Consider the following 21767-nt stretch of genomic DNA (forward strand, 5'->3'; position numbering starts at 1 on the left):
TTTGTTCAGATGGGTTGTTTAAAATAACTGGGGTTGTTCAGTATGGTTGTTTAAAAAAACTGGGGTTGTTCAGTATGGTTGTTTAAAATAACTGGGGTTGTTCAGTATGGTTGTTTAAAATAACTGGGGTGGTTCAGTATGGTTGTTTAAATAACTGGGGTTGTTCGAGATGGTTGTTTAAAATAACTGGGGTGTTCACGATGGTTGTTTAAAAGTAACTGGGTTGTTCAAGATGGTTGTTTAAAATAACTGGGGTTGTTCAAGATGGTTGTGTTTAAATAACTGGGGTTGTTCAAGATGGTTGTTTAATTAACTGGGGTTGTTTAATTAACTGGGGTTGTTCAAGATGGTTGTTTAATTAACTGGGGTTTGTTCAAATAACCTGGGTTCAAATTTTTTGTGCTTTAAAAAGCACAAAAAACGTGGTACAAACCGTTATCTAAAAGGGAAAAGTCTCAAATATGTAACACAGAAGTCAGTGACACAGAAATTTAAACTGAATCATCATTGAAATATTTATTTATTCCCAAATATAGAAGCCTTTTCTTCGCCACGAATTAAAGCACAGTTTTCATGTACGTCACTTCACATGTGTGAGAGTGTAATTTTCTTCAACACATTTCACAAAATCAGAACCACTGAAATTCATCACCACTTTGTACTCAAGGCGTCAGACAGCATTCTTATCACACTGCATGTATAATGGTGTATAAACAGGCATTCTTTCATATTGAAATTGATGGAAATGCTAAACAAACAAAGACAATGAAATTCATTGAACTGTATAATCAACAACTTTCAAGATTGAAATTTATCACAAAATGTTTGTCTTCAAGTCATCAAACACCTGCACTATAATTAACACACTGCATAAGGTAAAATGGTGATTCCACAAGATCTATGCAAGCTTTATAAAACCAATAACACTCAAATTCATGGAAATATTTACATCAACATTATCTAGCATTCAAAGTACATATCTTATCCTGAAATAGATTTGAAGTCGAAAACGCCAGTGTTGTTTATTATTCCAGCCGCAAAGTGTTTATCTCGATAGAAACCCCCTTGATCATTAAGGATAATAATTAGATGTTTATCCCCCATGAACATTAAACCTTCAGGTCCATTAAAAAATCTAGTTAAAATAACAGTTTTTTGCTAGACAACAATAAACACATATGTATTTTCACATCATAGGAATTGGTAATTTTTAGAGTTCATCAGAGAGAGGTCTGTGGTTTTAATGCACAAATTCATCAAGACATGGAATCAATCGAATCTTCATTTCAATAAATCCAGGTTTGTTTTGTTACATTATTGCAACCTCTGCCACCTTATCCACCATGTCAATTAAGCAATGTAATTTTCTTACATTACTACAATTCCTGTGGCCGGGGCTGTATACTCCACAGGGAGCTGAGAAGGTTTAAGATATGATGACCCAGTGAGCAGGGGATAATTATTGTAAACTGCTCCGAGAGCGACTGTCATGGCGGATACGGGGCATTATAAGGGTTTACCATTATTGTTATTAGTATTAAACAATCAAACAATTAACACGAACAAGACCTGACTGTGTTTAAACAACTCAGTTTAAAATTTCTTCAGCACACTTTTCTTCCCTTATTAATTACCTGTCTGACACGACAAGAATGTCCTTAACTCTCTTACTGATGTTGAAACTCCACATTTCCCTGCAATGCCATAGACGTTTGTCTGGAGGAACTCCCAAGTTGTACCACAAGCAGGCTGGTACTCTATGTCCAACACATAAATGAGCTTAAAACAATAGTCAACTGCTTTAGTCATGGTGTTGAACTGGAGAGCTTGTCTTTCAACGATGACGAAGATTTGCAGTGGATTTATGCGCGATCCAATAACTAGCAGGAAGGGTTGGGGATGTGTCTCTCTATCAACTGACTTAAGGTAAAATGCCATGTCAGTCCCTTCCTGTAAAAATATGTGAAAAACATATTGAACCATTTAGTTTAATTATATTCTGGCCGTTCTAAGTCATTATTTACAATATTTACAGTGAGTGAATAACATTGAATGCTGACAGTACACAGCACATGAGCCACATTTACATAGATTGTACAGCATAATTTACCTTCAATGATTTTTTATTTTAAAATACATGCATGTACATTGAGGTGCAATGTATGTTCATATTCAGTTTTCTATCAAATACGAAACGTCAATTCATTGCTTCAACCTCTCTAAACACTGTTTATCAAATTTGGGGGCATTTGGCATGCCATAATCGTTGCGACTTCATACCAAACAACCATCGTTTAGAGCTCTCGTGTGAAAACGGCCTTAAGTCTTCACATGACATGTTCATACTGAAGATGTTTATGACGAAAGTGTGGATCTACAGGTGTATGATGTATTTGATTTTCAAGATGAGGTATCAGAAAAAGGTCTATTTTGGAATTTTCAGATATAATGAAACATACTTACAGGCTTGACATCAATGAATGATTTGACACTCTCGAAGACAGAACATTTCCCTTTCTTACCCCTGGCCCGTCCACAGAGTACCAATGGTAAAACAGCGAAAGCAAGTGCTTCAGTTTCCACTGAAAACAAATTCCACATTAGAATTATTTGCAAAGGAAATTTTAAAAAGAGGAGGAAGACGTGAGCCTTATGTAGATCAGATGCAATTATTTTTCTATTTGCAGAATACCATTTGATGGTATTAGGAATTTTGCTGTTTCAGGGTGCAAGTCACAAAAGAAGACGACTTTAAAGGTCAAAAGTGAGCTTGTCTCAAACATAATTCAGACAGATGTTGTTACTACTTTTTGTTTCACTTTCCTTCACTTCTTTCCTAAAAGCTGGCCACCTGCATCTAATAATGAAATTACAGTATCGATATTTACTTTGCGAAAGCTTTACATCTCCATGCTCTTCTGTTGCTTCTGCATCATCTTGATCCTGCTGCTCTCTTGCACCCCCTCCACTTCCACCCATGTCTATGATGTCTAAGCTGGTTTTGTACTGAGGATGGACATTCTTCACATACATGACAAGCTGTGGTGCTAATCCAGGCCACTTGCAGAAAAGACTATCGGCTGATTTGTTTACTGTTTCGCTGAAATCTTGTTCTACCTAACAAAGTTATGTATAAGCAACATTATTGAATTTATTTTAAATAGATATTAAGTTACATGTATAAGTTACATGTATAACATTAGTTATTAAAGTTCAAATAAAGTCATGGCTAAATAAATGAGTTATCTTGACAAGCATATGATTGACCCCCAATGATTTGTATAAAGTACACACAACAGCCAGTCAGAAAGAAACTAGAGGCACTCAGGAGGAGTGCTAATCCTCCGCACGCCCACATTACTGCACCTGTGGTACTTTAGTGTGGGGGTAATCAATATATACCATTTGTCAGACGGCCCACACTATGTTGGGGACTATAAACTGAGTAGGCCAGAGTTTTTTGTAAAACGAAAACAGAATAAGTTAGTGTTGAAAACATGATAGCCATTACTTTTGAGCAAGATATGGTTGGAACATACTATAAGTAATCATGGATTCAGGGTCGTTTGTGTGGATGTCAGACTTGGATGTTTTTCCTATAGTTATACCACAGGCCTAAATGCAACGGACACAAAACGAACCCAAAACGCATTTATGGAAAGCCAGCTTACTTTGGCTTACACAAATAATTAAATAGAAACCTTTGTATTTGTGAATTTAAGATCAGTGTTACAAACCTATTTTGCAACAATAAAAATGTACAGACTGCGCGCAAGCAGTGCCGGTGTTAGTTTATGAAAAAAAAAAAAAAAAACGCGGTTCTGCAAAATACGTGCACATGCTTGGCACTCACATGCAACTGAGTGTTAGTTTGTGGCTTCAGTGATGTTTTTTTTTAAAGAAACTTGAACAATTTCAACTTACCACACCAGAGTCCAGCAGTCTGGGATATTTCTCAAGATTTCAGCTGTGCTTGGTCTAGGCAGCTGTCTTAACCACTTATACCTTGCGTGTGCTGTCTTCTTCATCTTCTCCAAGACCATGGATTGTGGTGCATCATTATGATGAAGCCAATTTATAGCCTCTTGCTCATCTTCCTCTAAAAAGAACCATTTCAAAATAAACACAGTGTAACTGAATAGGTTGATTATAAAAATATGTAGTAATTTTGCTGACCCAGCACTGGTGGCTTCCCATCTTTCTCACAGATTTTGTTATCCACAGCAGCTTTGAAGGCTTGCCTACTACCCACTGTGCACGGTGCTGTGTAATCTTTGCTTATGACCATTGCAATGCTGAGTCTTAGCTTCAAAAGTTTGAACTTAATTACCTAAAATCATTTTGACAGGGTGGTGTTGCTCACTAGTCCGATGCTGCTTCTTCACTGGAGCTGGTTCAATCCTTTTCTTGCAATTGTTTTGTGGTGATGCACTCTTATTCATTTGCCAACGGACATATCGCAAACGGAGTTCAAAGTACCCACTGGCAGGTCTGTGTTTCTCTCCTTTGATGTACCAGGCCTCCTGTTTAAATGAAATAAAACTAAAAATTTACATTGTTATACACAACCAATTTTTCCCCAGAGATCTCAGGTGCAGGATTAAATCAAGGAAACAGCAAAGGAAACATTTTTTACAGCAGTGTGCATTTGCTGCTTCTCAGAAATAACGTAACAAATTACTGCAAACTGCTCATGAACATTATTAGTTATACCACGAGTACAAGTGGAAAACGGAATGACGTAGTGTGTCTGTGACCCATCTTTGGCCTTGCGGCATATGGGATGCATGACGCACTTTATTGTTCCGTGTTCCACGAGCGGATAACAAGTGTTATCCCATCTTCAAGCAAACTAGTAAACTTGACATACACTCAAGATCCGCATTGAATGTATGATAGTGTACGTGCAGCAGGAAAATGCACGCAACTGAGTAAAGTGCACAACATTCGATGCACGGGGTGCAATACAGCCATGCGATATGGGATATCACACTGTTGTTGCTATGGATAGACCAACCAGGATCGAGGATTCAAGTTTGCTTGAAGATAATAATCATACAAATCATGCAGGTTAAAAGTCAGATTGTTTTATCACAAGCCCTTGCCTGTAGTTTAACTGAAATCAAATATGTTATATGAGACAAAAGCAATAAATGAAGAAGAAGAAAGACAAACTCACATGACCAGTAACTCCACTTGGATCTTTTAAGAAAGGGAATTCCTCCACAAATAGGTGAGCCATTTCATTTTTGATGTGAGCAGATGGACTGAAAACCAGAAGAAACATGTTAGCGCTATCCATGGTAAATATTATACAAAATATGGTGAGAATATTTCAAAATATGGTGAAAATATTTTCAAGATAGATTTGTGAAGCTTTATTAGACAAGGAAATGGTAAAGGTCAATGGTCTGTCAATTAATTATCAAGGTTTGTTCAAATGAATATCTTTTGACCACTGATTTCTTTCATTTGTTTATTTGCCATTAAAAGACAAAAATATTGACCAACTGAATGATTGACCTTTGCGATATTTTTCATATGAGGACAACAAATTTTGTTTTTGGCCCAAAACAATATTATGTACTCACTTTGGACCAAAGTGTTTCATCAAAGAACTGACGAGGACTGGAACAATGACTTTCCTATCTTCTTTAGAAGCCATCCTGTTTTCTTCCATTCGAAGAATAGTTGCTCGTCCCTTTGGAGTTTTGCAGATAGAATCCCTGATATCCTGTATGGGTGTAAAATAAATGTTTACTATTAAAGGTATGATACATCAGTGGTAATGACCCAACAAAAATATTCAGTTTTCACTGTGATCTGACAGTGACAGTTGATTAGTTATGAAGATGATATAACTACCAATATAATCCTCTTGTGAAATATTTACATCTGAATTGCTGTCACCTTCTAGAAAATCTTATCTGAAGATATTGATTTTGATTGTACACTATTGAAATAATTAAAAAGCACCATATAAACCTGCACAAAATCACTTTAAAAACAGAAAGGTTATGTTCACTATTCTCTCATGACTCGGATGATAGATTGAGTTCAACTTTCACAGGTTTGTTATTTCCTGTATCTGTTGAATCACACAAACTATGGATACCATCAGCTCTACCAATGATGTATCACACCATTAACCCTCCTACATTCATTAAAAGGTCCATGAAATAAGATTTGAAGCCTGTTTTAACACTTGACACAAGTATTTATTCTAACGAAAGATTTTGAAATTTTCATTGCCAAATTTTGGGTGTTTTGACACTTTTTTCAGAATTTTGTGTTTTTATGCAAATTTAATTTTGCATCCATGAGCAAATTTGTGATGTCATTCAAGAGAGAGCTGCAAATGGTTGATTTGTGCACACGCACACAAAAATTACAGATTTTTCTTGTTTTCTTCAAATGGCAACTCCACTAATATTTGGGTGATGTCTTATTATTGAGTGTTTAGACTTGTCAGTACCTTATTCTGAGGTGACCACTGTTTTTTGGCAAAATTTGTGATCTTGATTTTGTGCAATTTTAATGCAGCTGTGAGACTCTGTGGTGTGCATTTTATGACATCACACAACAGCACCCTCATGTGTCCATTTGAAGACAAGTGATTTTTGGAAATTTGATTAGTACATTGAATCTTAATTTTATAGCAAAAAATCGCTTTCCATTGTCTTAAAACTGTCCTCAAGCATGGATATTTGATAACAATTTTAGGAACCACTATGTGCACTTGTATCAGTGAAAAATCTGCAACAAAGGCTCCAATACTCACAAACATACGACGATTCCGTTTCACTTCTGTCTGTTTTTCATGCTTTGCTTTGCCGTTTCCATCCACTGTTTCCTCATCACTACTGCTTGCAGTCATATCCAGCATTTCAACATCTTGAATGTTTTGTGACTAAAGAAGGGAAAGAAGATGGTTACCTTCAATGCAGATTTTTGGTGAAACATCGCTATAAAAACACCACTGGGATAATTGGCTATAAAGAACATCCCCTTTCACTCCCAAATAGTAAATTCTTTATAACGCACAATCTCTGTAACAGGCGACCACTATTATGAACAAACATTTTTTATGGACCCCATGGTGTTTGTTATAATCATGCTGTACATGTACTGTGCATTGTTTCTAACATGCCATGATTTTCACAATTCACAAGGTATGTTAATGATGACACCTTGATGGCTTTGTAGATGGCTGTGTGTGTGCGATAATCATGGTGCTGATGGTTGTGGTTATAAAATGGTGGTTAGGGTCACGGTGTCAATTGTATGAACGAAAGGTATACATGTTCATGATTACATGAAATAAAAACTTGAGTGCAGACTAGTAAGAATGTCATTCCAGTGCATGTCCCTGAAGAATACACGTACTTTCAAGTTCAAGCACTACGAAGCAACATGTCTATATTTGAAATTTTTGTTTGAAATTTTGGCAACACCGCCTCAAAATTTGAATAAATGGATAAACTGTCTTAATTTTTTAACGAGTGAATTACACTGATGGGGTTGATACAGCTACATGTCTGCATGTTGGAATGTTACAATCTGTAAATACTACATGTATACACGTAAAAATGTACTTGAATTTACCAAATGCTGTATTTGCTCATTGAAAGTTCTGTAAAATTCTTCCAACTTACACATGGTTTGGTAGATGTAACAAGATGATTGGAAGTATCGGTTACTGCCCCCAAATTCAGGATGCTTCCAGGTGGTAACATAAAACGAACTTGATCTGAACCTGTAGCCATTCATGAACACTTCTACAGCAGCAGCTACAACAAGTCCAGTACATCCATCTCCTGCAACTAGAACCCACTCTTCCTTGCATATCACCCTATGCAAGCTGGAAACGAACAGCAATGTAAACATGAGGATCCGTCACGTCGTAGCTTCTTACTGCATGTACTGGTCTAACATCCCCCAACTGTCCTACTGATTTCACTATCGGATGATAAGAAGTCTCACTCACTGCATAAGCATGGAAATGACGATCAAAGTGCTGCACTGTCCAAGGTTTTATTACCAATATGATGGCAGAATCTTTAAGAACTACATGCTGCACTTCCCCAAATTCAGGATGCTCTTCAGACCAGTCGGTAACGACAATAGAGCTTGATCTGAACCTGTAACCATTCACTACTACAGCAGCAGCAACTACAATTTCTGTGTCCAGAGGACAACCAAGTGCAGTACATACATCTTCCGCATGTTGAAGACTAGACACTGGAACTAACTCTTGGCTGTATACTTCTGTGCCCCTGATTGTTATGTCTTCCTTCAGTAGAAAATTGTGACTTTGGCCGATCTGATGCTTTTTAGCCACTGTTTTTTCAATGTTGATGTAGTTGCCTGAGATTTTTGCGAATGTTTTGAGAGGCTTGTGCTTTCCCTCAAATCTCATTGCGGAAAAGGGTGAGAGTGGGCCCAACATTCTAATTGCTCTAGGATAGTGCAGTAAATGGTGCTGCTTTGGAGTGAGTTGAAGCTCTGGAAAAGTCTCCTTAACTAAACTGTGATGGTCTCCAATTTTGGCCTTGAGCATGAAGGTTGCTTCTATACTGATGCTAGGTGCTACTACTAATTTATAAATGTCGAGAAGGATTAATAACAATTCCCAGACATCTGACTCCTCATCTCTATCCACCTTATCTCCAATTAACAGAGGTAGATACAAAAACAGACACTGCATCTGTGAAGCAGTTTGTCTGCTACTGGATTTAGGTTTGGCTAATGTTGCTGCTGTTATCTGACATGGCCGATTCTGCTTGTCAACAAAACCATAGCTAAATGCTGTAATTCTGCTATTGAGTTCCTCCAATGTGAATTTTCCATCGTCGATTAGGTACTGGATAACTAGCTTAACTTCGAGTGGTACCATTCCCTCTAGGAAGTCATGCATGATATCAAGGACATAGTTATCAGTCACATGGTAGTAGGGAAGTTCATTCAGGATTCCATTTCTTGAAACGCCTGTCTCTGCAAGGTTATTTGTCTCAATGTCTTCTTCAAAGTTTTCCCGATTTCTCAGAAGATTCCGTTGTTCTTCCTCTTGCTCCTGGCATGTTCCTCTGGGGGCTTTACACCTCCTGCAAGGATAGTTTGCAGTGAACCCACAAGAGAAGCCCATGACAAGATGGAGACCAAGATTGTCTCCACAAATCTGAAACAGCTTTGGCTTTACAAGACCTTGATATTCACCAGGACTGTTAACATGAATACCATCAGTATACATTTCTTGCAAGTCATTGACCAAAACCTTAAGAATGGAGTCAATGCCATATTTGCTGACTAGTTTAGATTTTGCCAGGGCAGCAAGCAAGATATTGTCAAGACTACTCTGAAGCTTCCTTGGAATATTGAGGAACTGAATATAAAATGCACACAATTTATGCTGTCCTCTTCTTGAACCTAGGGGGTTTGCTGGTTCGAAATCATCACAATACAAAACAACTGGGAAAATGTTCTCGTTTTCCTCAGCAAATTCCTTCTTGAAAAATTCTCCATCTCTGTAGGACTCAAGAACACTTTCACTTCCCTCTTTTTCATGAGACAAAATCGCTTTCATCATTCCTGGCTGTTGGAGATAAGTCTGACACAATTTTTTGAAAGGAACACACTGGAATGATTCTTGTTGTCTAACCTGCTGCATTCGTCCAGTTTTAGTCAGCTGTGGTTTGTAGATATACCCCAAAATTTGTTCTACTGGTAATACGAGATATCCGTTTCTCATAAGATACTGAATTTGTTTGTACTCTGAATTCAATTCATCAAATGGCTTGCTGATCACTGTACACCCTTGAAATGCCTCCTCAAATGAATAATCATCAAGGCTACCATTATTGTATTTTTCATGAAGGGTACATATCGTCTTCTGTGCATGACAAACACCCTTGGTCATTAGGTCTTCCATGTTTCTGGTCATAAATTCAATGCTGGATGTAGGAACACCTTTTTTCTTCATACTTGATATGAAGGCTACCAAACAGTACTTAACATCATCAAATTTTTCACCATTATCGCCCTCGTCAGAGTCGTTATCAGATATGTTGCCTTCTGAATTAACTCCCTCCTGCACATCATAATCAGCAGCATCAAAGTCGGGCTCATAAACGAAAGCATCAGCAGCTTCACCATTCTCAACCTGAGCTCTTTGATGATGAAGCAGTACATGTCTCTTATATGTTTTATACAACCCATATGACAAATGGCAGACAGGGCATATTATATTTGTTGAGGAATTTGAGTGAATGTTGTGAATATATCTGTGATGTTGAAATAGGGCTTGTAATCCATTGACTGACTTGTAACACTTGAAGCATGTCAAACTCACTGAATCAGAATCTGCAGCTGCTTGGTCTTTACCATCAGTGTGATCGTCATTAGTGGACTTGTCATTACCACTGGTGTTGTCTTTGTTTCTCTTCTGGTACGTCTTGTAAGACTCAGTAAACCGAAGCCTAATCCCAATTTGGGGGATAAGCTCCTTAATTGTTTCTGCATCCAGTAGTCCAAAACTGTCTCCACCAATATAATTATCTGAAAAGAATATCAAAAGCTCTGAATAAATAAACTAGCTGCACAAAGTATAACATGCTGTAAAAAAAAAGCAATAAGCGTAATGCGCTATGTAAGAACCCAGTATTATTATCATTATTATTATTACATGTAAAGGGTTCTACAAAGAGGTTGTTCTAATCTACCAAATTAACTTTGAAAAATAGCATGAAAAATCAAAACATGTACCATACCCTAGCTTCTTCATGTACCGTAGATTAAAACAAGGGTTCTCAAAAAGTTTTTTCTATTTTTTTTCAAAGTTATCAGCTGAAAAATGGCATGAAAATTCAAATACGTGTACGTGTACACCAGTTTCATATACTGTAAGTTGTAAGTAAATACACAGGTTCTAAAACAGCTTGTTCAAATCTTTCAGTAATATCGGTTGTGAAATATGGCATGAAAAATCAAAACCATGTATAACCTACACCAGCTTCATGTACCGTAGCTTGCCGGTAATACATGCATGGGTTCTCAAAAAGTGCTTTGAATATACGCGTATGTGATGTGACTCACTGTTTGCAACCCGCTCCGACGAAATGAGGAATATTGAGTAAAGTCTCATTTTGTGTAAATTGACACCCAACATAATCATAACCCCCAAAAATATTTAACATTTAACATTATTTTTATTTATTTTTTTTTTTTCTGTAGTTTTAGGTTGCCTAAATCTTGATTAAACTTGCTATGGTCTTACCTTTTCGTCAAAAGATTAACAAAGGTGTAAAAACAGACGATTTCTGAGCCATGTTTTTGTCATAATTATCAAAAAATGTTTGGAAATAAATTCCTAAGATAAAAGTCGCCCCTTTTGAATCCGCGATGGTCGCCCCAAGCACATCGCAAAAGCGCCACCAAGAGAGACTTTTTTGAAGCCAGTGACCTCATCTATCTAAATATACATCGTGACGTATACACGTACGTTAGATGACTGCATTGGATCGGAGCCAAGCTACGACGATCGTTGCCACTCGGCCATGTTTTATCCAGTGGAATGTTTATCGAAGTTCGAGAAAACAGTGTCTGATTTTCATCAATATTTCGGGGTTTTTCTAGGTTGAATTACTCCATACCCAAATAACTCTGAATGCTAAAGGAATAATCTTTCAGTTAACTTGGTGTTGGGTGAGAAGTATCACTAAAATCATGCGAAACATGCACGGGAAATTTGCGAAAGAAATCTGTTCCCTGGTCTTGAAGCATAGTCAATGTACGGCCGGACGCGACGCGGGTGATGTAGCTGTAGGCCTATAGCCGGCCCCGGGGAATAACTTCATGACCTTTGAACATTAAGTTAGTGACCGCGCAAAGTTATTTTATTTTTAGTTAGGCCCTATAATAATTTTAATTATTAAAATATGCCAAAAAATTACAACCACGGAGGTACCTACACGTAGCCTACTTTATATAAGTTAGTGCCTGAGATGCAGTAATTTTGTAGGCGAGAATGATTATGACAGTTTCGCCCGAGGCCGGGAGGTTTCCGTCTGGCAAAAAAAAAAGCCTGATGACTAAAACGTTAACGATTAAGTTCACAACAGGGCCTATACGTGTTGTTAGCCTACGTAGGCCTAACTATTTCTGCCGGTCTATTTTCAACAACTTCTTTTTAATTATCGCTGTAACTTTATCACATCCAAACTTTAAAAACTTACCTCTAAATGTGTCAATTAAACCTGGAAATCCCCAGGACTGTAAGACACCCCGCACCACGTCGTCCGCCATTCTATCAAGAGTATTAAAAGTTGTAGCGTCGGCGGGAAAATCGCGTGACGTCAGGACGCGCTTGCCGCCTTATATATATTACGTCAATTTAAACAACGTTGTTTAAACAACGACAGGCACGTGCCCTATGACGTCAGATTAAACAAAGTTGTTTAACTTATTTTCTATTGGATTCAGTTGCGTTTTAAACAGCGGTTGTTTAACCATAATGGCGTGCAGTTGAACAACGTTGTTTAATGGTTTAAACAATGTTATTCTAAACAACCATATTTTAAACAGCGTTTTAACTGTGTACTCATACAATCGGCAACCGCATCATTGCAATATATGAATTTCTCATGAAAACCTTCAATGACAAGACCATTCAGTGATGTGACACGACTGAGACTCACGTAAGCCTGTCCTGCTGCAAATGTTTTATCAAGACTTACTACAGCTTTATCTGTTGTCATTCCTTGTACCTTGTGAGCTGTGCATGCCCAACATAACTTCAATGGAAACTGATGACGGACCCATTTTTGACCAAGGCTTTCTTCCTGAATCTCAATGGGTACACTACTACACTCATTTGAAGATGATGCAAATGTCTTCCTCAACTTCATTCCAACCTTGTCATTATCAAAGTTAACATTGATACATTTTACTTCATCAGACTTATTCTGTGACATTACTAATTGTGATACATTACCACAAACGCCGTTAACGAGGCCGTCAGATATATCAATGTTCTTAATTAGCATAACCCTTGCACCTACACCTAGTAACACTGACTGTGGTAAGCTTCCAGACTTTTTTGATTGGTTTCCTTGTTTGACCTTCTTAGCATTGTGTGAGTCCGTCTCATAATCCTTTGCTTCAATAATATAAGCACACAATCTGAACACTTTGAACGCAGAATCTTGGTATTTTGTTTATCCACTTGTTTGTTACATGGAAATATATGGAGAGCCTCATTCCATTCTTCACCTGTCTCACGACCTTTCAAAACTGTTACATCATCGGGCCGTAAGGCCTCATCTTTCTTTCTTACTCTCAGTCGGTTAAGAATCTCGGCAAACTTTGCATCTTCCTTTTGCCTCATTATTTTAGTTAGTTCAACTAACTTGAAATTGTCAATCCACAGATCACAAGTTACAGTATTGTGGTACAAAGCTTTTGCTTTCACTGGAGGTAACTGATAAAAATCACCAACAGCTAAAATACTGACATTGCCAAAGGGGTTATGATTCTTAGACTGCTTAATCTGTCTTAACCGTCCATGGATGTAATACAGTAACTTCTGACCAACCATAGAAACTTCATCTATTATCAATATCTGCAGCTGACTGAGCTTACTACGCAGTGTACTGATCTTCTCTTCACCAAGTGGTTGATATGGTAGTCTTACATCTGCTGGTATACTTAGTCCGCTGTGAATTGTGGTACCGTTTATATTGAAAGCAGCCACACCTGTTGGAGCAGTCAGCATAACAGACACATCGTCAGGATTTCTCATCATTGATCCAAGTATTCTTGTTGCTTCATAATCAATACACTTGACTAGCAGAGATTTTCCAGTCCCTGCACCACCAGTAACAAACACTTGAAAAGCATCAGGGTTTTTACCATTAGCCTTGTCTATGCACAATTGTCTAATATTGTAAAATACCTGTTTCTGTTGGGCATTTAGTGACCTCATCATATTTAATGCATCTGACTTTGCTACTCTGCTTGAGTGAGCCTGGACGTCACAGATTCTTTCTTCTTTCTTATCACCTTTCAAGTCTGGAATACTAAATTCATCTTCACCTTCATCTATGACAGGTTGCATTTGCTCTTCACATTCATTTCTCTCCTATTCAGTTTCTGGACTGATTAATGCCCAAGCATCTTCCTGTACACCAAAATTCTCCAGATGCAGTTCTGCATTCTCTAGTGAGTTGAGATCAACTTCAAACCTGCAACGGTTACTGTCAACAATAGTTTTAACAGATTGTAATCTTCCAAATACCTTGACAAACCCATTCTCATAAAAGTCAGAGTATGTTTCAAATTTTGGTGGTTTCAAATGTGCATCAACACGGTATGGGAGAAATAGCTGCAAAATTCTTTGATAATATTTCTCAGAACATTTAGTGACTGAAAATCTTGGATATCTTATGACAGCTGGATCAGTTCTGGAGCGTTTCATTACATGGCCCATGTCATTCTTCAATACATACAATGGTGATTGTCTCTTATTACTAGACACCTTATAGTTGTTGTACAGTACCCGGTACTCTGAACAAAATGTAGCTAGACACATCGATTCAAATGTATCAATATCCGGTCTTGCTTTATAACGATCAGTTTTGCTAATCATCCACACACTGTCTTCATTCCTGTCACCATCATCTTCATCATCGTCATCATCTTTGTCATCATCATCATCACCAGTAAAGCGTGACTTGTTCTGAATAACACTCAAGGGTAAGCTCATTCGCACTGGATTCTCTCCTAATGGTACAAACTCAACCTTTCTAGAACATTCTTGAAGTCTCAATGAACAACAACGATATACTGCTTCTTGAGCTGACACTTCACGATTTTGCAGATAGACACTCCCTATCTGTTTCATACTCTGTTTGGCGTCTTGATTACCTTCTTCAGCCTCACTCTGTGCATGCTTCAGTAATTTTCCCATCTCACGTTCTGCTTTACTCATGTAACTAATTACATAACATACACATGCATATACATCAGTGATGTATTGAATGTCCATGTTGGCATTCCAGCATCTTAGCAAGTCAGGATTGTAATGATTAACCCACGCATCTTGGGGCTCTCTTTTCAACACAATATTCACCTTTTTGGTGAGCATGTCATTGGCTTCCTCAAAATCATTCTGTGTAATTCCAATCTTTGTGAACAGTTCATCAGTTGTCATTTGTTGATTTCTCTCATCATTGACCGCAGTCCAAACTGATTTCAACAATTCCTTAGCATCATGTTCAGGTGTATTAACTGACTTATCGTCTTCATCATCAAAATCTACTGGTACTGGATTAGCAACAAATGTTCTCATGGATGGTGGCCTTGGAAAATTAAACCGACATTTTGTCCCTTTTTTCTTGCACGACTTGGAAAGACGTTTACTATGTTGTTGAACAGAGCCGACTATTTCCATTAATTCTTCATCGTCTTGTTTAGATGGCAATGCACAACTTACATACTTGTCAACAAACTCTGCCACTTTATCATCACTATCTGCATTCAACTTGGGTGCATCTTCAATCCAAAATAAACAATGAGTATGTGGTGAGCCTCTTTGCTGAAATTCTACTCTATAAAAATAATCTTTCACTTTCCCGATCGGTGCTGCACTTGACATTATCACATCTTTAAGAAATGTATGGAATCGCTTATCAAACATTCTCGCAACAGTTACAGGGTTACTCCTCAATAACAGACATTTGTCATTCCAGTCCAATTCATCAATACTCCTTGTGTCACCTTGTTGTCTGAGTAACGTGTTGATTAATTCAGGCCATCTCATATCTGCTGCAGAAAATGAACAAAACCATGTAGGTATACCAAGCTGTCTAACCATTGCTAAAATATTCTTCTGGCATGATTGCCAATAAGGTGGAGTTCCTCTGATGGGTTTCAAAAACTTGTATCCCTGGTCTGATTTCAGCATGTATTTCAACTTGTCTTTATCATTCAGAGTTCTAGCAGTGATTTTCTGACCATTGATTGTGTTGTCTGATCCTTTCCTTAATGCAATAGAGACACTGGAAATTACTTGCTTTATTTCAGACAGATATTGAGCATAGAAGATGTACTGGGTACTCTTTGCGAATCTGTTATCCACATTCATTAGTCTGTTGTTGAAATACCTGCAAAGTGTTATCACCACATCACGCTTATCACTAAATACTGGCCCACCTTTTGGGAACAATACCGGAAAACATTTGCTCTCATTAGATGGATCCATTAGCACTCTGATTGGATTATTTCCTTCACATGGTGCTACACAATACACATCATCAAAGTACTGATCCAAAATTTCCTGTCCGATATTTGCAGCCTGTAAGCATGTATCTAATGGTATTCCTCTCAAACGTTCTTCATCTGTTTCTTCGTCATTAGCATTGTCAACTTTATTATTATCTTCAACTTTCTCCGTCACATCACTTTGAGTACCTTCTTCTTCCACATCCTCTGACAAGTCAGTAGTCCATTCAGTATCAATGTCAATATCATGGTACCATTTGTTATTGTGTTTAAGGTACTGTAAAGCTGTCTCAATGTGTTCCTTATTCACAAACTGGTACTGGTAGTATCCTTTATAAGCCAACTTCCGCTTCAGCTTGACACGTATTATCTGATCAATATTTTGAGGTCTAGGTAAGGATTTAACTGTCTCAGACACATTTGAGGGGACGCAAACGACCGGTCCGTGAACACCAAATTGTCCCCCTTTAGGTAATGCCATTAACTTTACAAATGGAACATTTAGTGCAATAAGATGCTCTTCCAACTTGTTCAAACATGCCAGCTCTTCAGGTACATCTTCCAACTCCAAATTGTTACAACAAGCTTCAGCAGGCATCTTTTCATTCAATAACTTACGATCACATGTATGACATATCCACAGGCAAGACCTGCTTGACTGACACACAGTACATTGCAATCTACAATTATGGTCACAATTGTGTAGGTACTTTTCACTGATACAATCAGTATTCTTATATTTGTTCTTCTTACATTTGATGACTTGCTTACGAAACAACAGTCTCAAGCAAACCGCACAAACAAACTCTGGTCCATTTGATATTTCCTTCTTGAAATCAGATATCACATGCTCAATATCATGCTTCTTCACTTTCTTAAGCATTGATCGACTCTTATTCTTTGTTTTAATATTCTGTTTAAAGGTTGCATCAGTCCGGTACTTCCTTTTTGTATAGTCTATTATATCCCTCCTGAATCCTTCATTTTTCTGATATTTGGATATCGAGGCCTTCTTCAGTGTACTTCTATAAAATAAATCAACATTATATTTGTGAACAGTTCTGTCAATTGTTGATTTCTTGTACATTGGGTCATCACGATAATTAAATTTGATCCTGTTAATAAGTTTGTTTCTGAAAGTTTCATTTTTGTGGTATTTTTCTTTGCTTGCCTTCTTCAAATCTGACCTGAATTCATCATTTTCCTGATACTTCAATTTACTTGCATTCTTCACATCTGATCTGAATTCATCATTTTCCTGATACTTCAATTTACTTGTATTCTTCACATCTGATCTGAATTCAACATTTTCCTGATACTTCAATTTACTTGCATTTTTCACATCTGATCTGAATTCAACATTTTCCTTATACTTCAATTTACTTGCAATGTTCACCTCATTCCTGAAATCATTATTTTCTTTATACTTTGTTTTACTTGCAATCTTTACCTCTTCTTGAAATTTTGAATTAGTCTTGTACTTTCTTTTACTTTGATCGATTTTCATGACCTTGTGTTCCTCACTTGAATGATTGTTTACTTTGCTTTGAAATTTCATGGACTCAATTACTTGTTCTTTATATTTCTCATCACACTTGTATTTCATCTTTTTATGCTCCCTACACTTTGCTTTCTTTGTCTCTCTAAACTCATCATCATACTTGTACTTATGTTTCCTTTTTTGTCCTTCAGTCAGATCACTTTCACTAGTACATGTACTTTTTCTGCGCTTTTCTCTCGTCAACTCTTTCTTTAGTTGCCTGTGTTTCACTGCATTTTGACGTTTTCTTTTCTTTGGAGTACATATTTTCACACATGCTTTCTTTACAGTAGACTTGTCATTATCTTGCTTGTCTGTTACCTGCTTCTCACATTGTTCAGACTGTGTCTTACCACCATGTCCTAGTTCATCATGAACTTCACTCACTTGCGGTGGTAAATCATTTACTGATGTGACAACCTCATAGTGCACTCTGTTTTTCATCGACCTCTGATACAATCATCGATCTAGGAGGGGGCTAATGTAGTGACTTATTACTATTTATATTAGTCATGCAACAGCCGTTTATTTTGGTACAGGAAACATGTACATTGTATATATTTGCTACATGCAACAGCAGTTGACTTTTGCCATGTGCTTCAGCTTTTTGCATGGGCAACGCCATCTTGTTTTATGAAGTCAACAGAGGAACATGCATCATTTCTATTGCTCCACCTTCGTTTTTATAACTTCAGTTAAGTTTCATTAAAGGGTATTCAGGAAAACCCTATCTGACCATTGCTAACGCTGTATACTACATATCTTCGCTCCGAGTATTTTGAGGACGGATTCCGGCACCTTTTTCTGTGGAAAAGCGGAACAATTCTAAGTTGCAATTCGTACGGTTTGATTCTTAACTTTTGGAGTACGTGCGCTACATTCGTACACTAGTTGGCTCTACACGTTTTGACCATCGCCGTGATTGACTCTTCAAAGAGTGGATGGTCATCTTATCAGTACTTTTTGAGTAAGTAAATATACAGTGTTTACATTTACTTCACTCCCATATCAGATATAACAGCACTTTCCTCAACATTCTTTGCAGAAAATTTATACCACTTACATGTTACCTCATCAAATGTGTGTATGTCAATACAGAGCATATGTGCCATTGCCATGATTTCAAATTCAGTAGCCCAAGTACCAGCATCAAACATCCTCCGTCTCATTACGTAATCCTCCACATTCGCAAATCCATCTCGCATAAAACATCTCAACTTATCAGCATTCCTCAACATATGATTAACACAAGCAAATCTCATTTGTGTATGGTTATCTTCAGTTGCTGACACGGCAAACGAAATAGCTCTAAAAAAACAATTACCATCACCTCTTATGCGTTTAACAGATCTGGGTTTACCCATGGCTTGACATTGTTCATTAACCATGATGTGCTTCAAGTTTCATACTTCACAACCATGTGCTTGACAAAGAATGACCTTAGCTTCAAAGGACAATGGAGAGAAATTCATAACACCAGGTCCAGACACACCAACTACTTCCACTTCGTCACTAGAGACACAGTGTGGACTTTCATGACATCTATCATCTTTTCCAATCTGATTGCTTGACTTATCAAAATCATCTTCGACATTACAACATTCTTTTGTTGCACTCTCCGCATATTGATGACCAACATTTATATCGTTCCTATTAATGGTGTCACATTCTCCTGATACTACTGACAAATCAAAGTCTTCAGCATCAAAACACAAGTCCATGATTTCTACTATGCCCTGTTGTTCATTTGAACCTTCATCATTTGTACATGTACATGTTACAGCCTCACCATTCACACAGAGTGATACACCAGTTAGTTCATACTGTTCACTATTAGACAGATTCATGGATTGAGCTAACCTAGTACAATACCTGTACACCTCTTGGCATGATCTTGCTCGCATCGCAACACTTGTTCCGTCTTGAATCATACAGCCATTGATACTTCTGGAATGGGAATCAAAAACATAGTACATACCATCTTGAGCAATTACAGCAAATGTATTCTCATTGAAACTTATAAAACATGCATGATATTTCTGAGCATCTTGTTCTATGGCAGCTTTCAACGACTTTATATTAAATTCTTCTATGTGATGGACATTTTCATTGAGCGTTCCTGATACAGGCTCATGATACTTCATACTGTAATGCGAATCAAAAACATCTAACTCGGTTGGCAATTCATTAATCATCAAGTAATTATTGTTAATTGTTGAACTGTCTTGCAGGAATCCATACAATTCATTTCCAGTTATCAGAATACTATCCATATCACTGCATTTCCAGTTTCTCACATCCTTCTTCTTGCTAAACATCATTGATGCTAAGCTGTTAGCAACACACTGCTTTCCAGAGTTATTACCGAATCTTCTATCACCCTGATGACAACTACCTTGAGCAATTACTGTTCCATCAAGTTCAACTGGGTTAATAATCTTCACAGTCTCCACACACTTAGTGTGTTGTACTGCTTTGTTATCATCTTCTTTAGTTGCCCCGTTATGAATGGTTCTACATTTCAATGAGCAGGGTCCAACATAGGTACTGCCATTGTTGACCGAATTGATTTCATTTTCAGACTCCACTTTGCAATGCCTTGTTTCACTTCTACTTCTCTTACTGTCAATGGCATCAATACAAATCCCAGATCTTTTACGACTTTGTATTTTAATGCGTGTATTTTCTTTCTGGTCTTTATCTCTCACTGTCTTCCTCTTCTCCTTTTCCATTTGTTTCTTGTTCGTACTTGTTTGTGACATCTTTACATTTGAAATTCCAACCTGCTTACCTAACATATCCTCTCCTGTGAGCTGTTCCTCAACCGTTTCAAACTCATCAGCTTTGTGATCATCCTCTGAAAACAGATCAAATCCATTATCATCTTCTGCGATACCAAAAACATGAAACAAACAATCGGTATAATTTGAAAAACCACATTTCTGACAGATCCACATTACACTTGATTCTGATACACCAACCTCTACATCAGGCTCACTTTGACACATCAGCTCAGATTTACCTTCGGAATACAATTGTTGGCATTTACTTTGAGAATTTATTTGAGATTCAATTTGTGGATCTGTTTGTTGTGATTCAATTTGTTGGCTCTGTGCATCTTTTCTTTGATTTATACCATCGCCTTGGGGAGGTGCCAACCCCAAGGCAATTCGTGAAGGAGGTGGAATGTTGCACTGGAGAGGAGAAACATGGGAGCACACAGACACAGAGGAATGACATGAGGTTGTTGGGAGTGGGTGGGTGGAATGAACTTTTTGTCTCTGTACACCTTTTGGCTTTAACCCACTGCCTTGGGGAGGTGTCAACCCCAAGGCAATTTGAGAAGGAGGTGAAATGTTAGATGGAGGAGTGACAGGGGAGCACACAGAAGGGGAGGAGTGAGGTTTGGTGATGGTTGAGGGAGGGTTGGTGATATGAGACGACACATTAACAGACAACATACATGGCGGTTCATCCTTCCGGCTGGCCCGCAGGCGCCTCATTGCTTCTCTCGCAGCCTTTTTTCTTGCTTGGTAGCTTGGCATCTTCTGTCAAAGAGAAATGCTACCTGTCAATATTGATGACAGTTTTATTCAACACCATTCTGCACTTATACAAACATTTGCAAAAGCTTTCTTAGCAAAGAATACCTAGTTCTAATAGAAACATATGAAGTATGGACACAGAAGTAAAAATAACTATGAAAGATGCGTGACATAAGCAAATAATTCCTTGCTTCTATAGGCGCAATTTCTTTCCTGTCAGTAAGCAGGGACATGAAATTGGGCCAAAGTCACCTCCAACAAAGATTGACTAATGCAAATATTGGTCACATTTTACACGCATGCTCTGAAGTCATACAAACAGTAGCAGTAAGTCAAGCTAAATTAGCAATGCAATAGCGTTACTGCCAACTTGTAGCGTACTATAATATACCTTGGAGTGATGTTTA

The 21767-nt window shown here is 37.7% G+C and overlaps 1 protein-coding gene across 2 annotated transcripts; it reads right to left on the reverse strand.

Annotated features, from left to right (window-relative positions):
* Positions 1-2491: 2491 nt before the first annotated feature.
* Positions 2492-11782, reverse strand: LOC117306660. 2 transcript variants are annotated; one of them, XM_033791147.1, is made up of 9 exons: positions 11273-11782; positions 10349-10554; positions 6782-6910; positions 5592-5734; positions 5180-5267; positions 4331-4523; positions 3925-4099; positions 2889-3117; positions 2492-2582 (listed from the first exon to the last, which is right to left on the reverse strand). In XM_033791147.1, the coding sequence occupies exons 3-8, from the start codon at positions 6884-6886 to the stop codon at positions 3114-3116; spliced, it is 708 nt and encodes a 235-aa protein (XP_033647038.1). In that variant the 5' UTR covers positions 6887-6910; positions 10349-10554; positions 11273-11782; the 3' UTR covers positions 2492-2582; positions 2889-3113. The 2 variants fall into 2 exon arrangements, with proteins under 2 accessions (XP_033647038.1, XP_033647037.1); XM_033791146.1 differs by lacking the exons at positions 10349-10554; positions 11273-11782 and adding an exon at positions 7656-7798.
* Positions 11783-21767: the final 9985 nt, after the last annotated feature.

This window comes from Asterias rubens, unplaced genomic scaffold (genome assembly GCF_902459465.1).
Source record: "Asterias rubens unplaced genomic scaffold, eAstRub1.3, whole genome shotgun sequence".
NCBI classification, from domain to species: Eukaryota; Metazoa; Echinodermata; class Asteroidea; order Forcipulatida; family Asteriidae; genus Asterias; species Asterias rubens.

Bases quoted from the DNA above. Each gene is read 5' to 3' on its own strand.
- LOC117306660 (XM_033791146.1), bottom strand. From the start codon at position 7,766: ATGGCTACAGGTTCAGATCAAGTTCGTTTTATGTTACCACCTGGAAGC. The intron at 6,911-7,655 runs GTAAGTTGGAAG...TCCCTTCTTTAG, and splicing joins TTACATCTACCAAACCATGT to TCACAAAACATTCAAGATGT. The intron at 4,524-5,179 runs GTGAGTTTGTCT...TCATTTAAACAG, and splicing joins CAAGTGGAGTTACTGGTCAT to GAGGCCTGGTACATCAAAGG.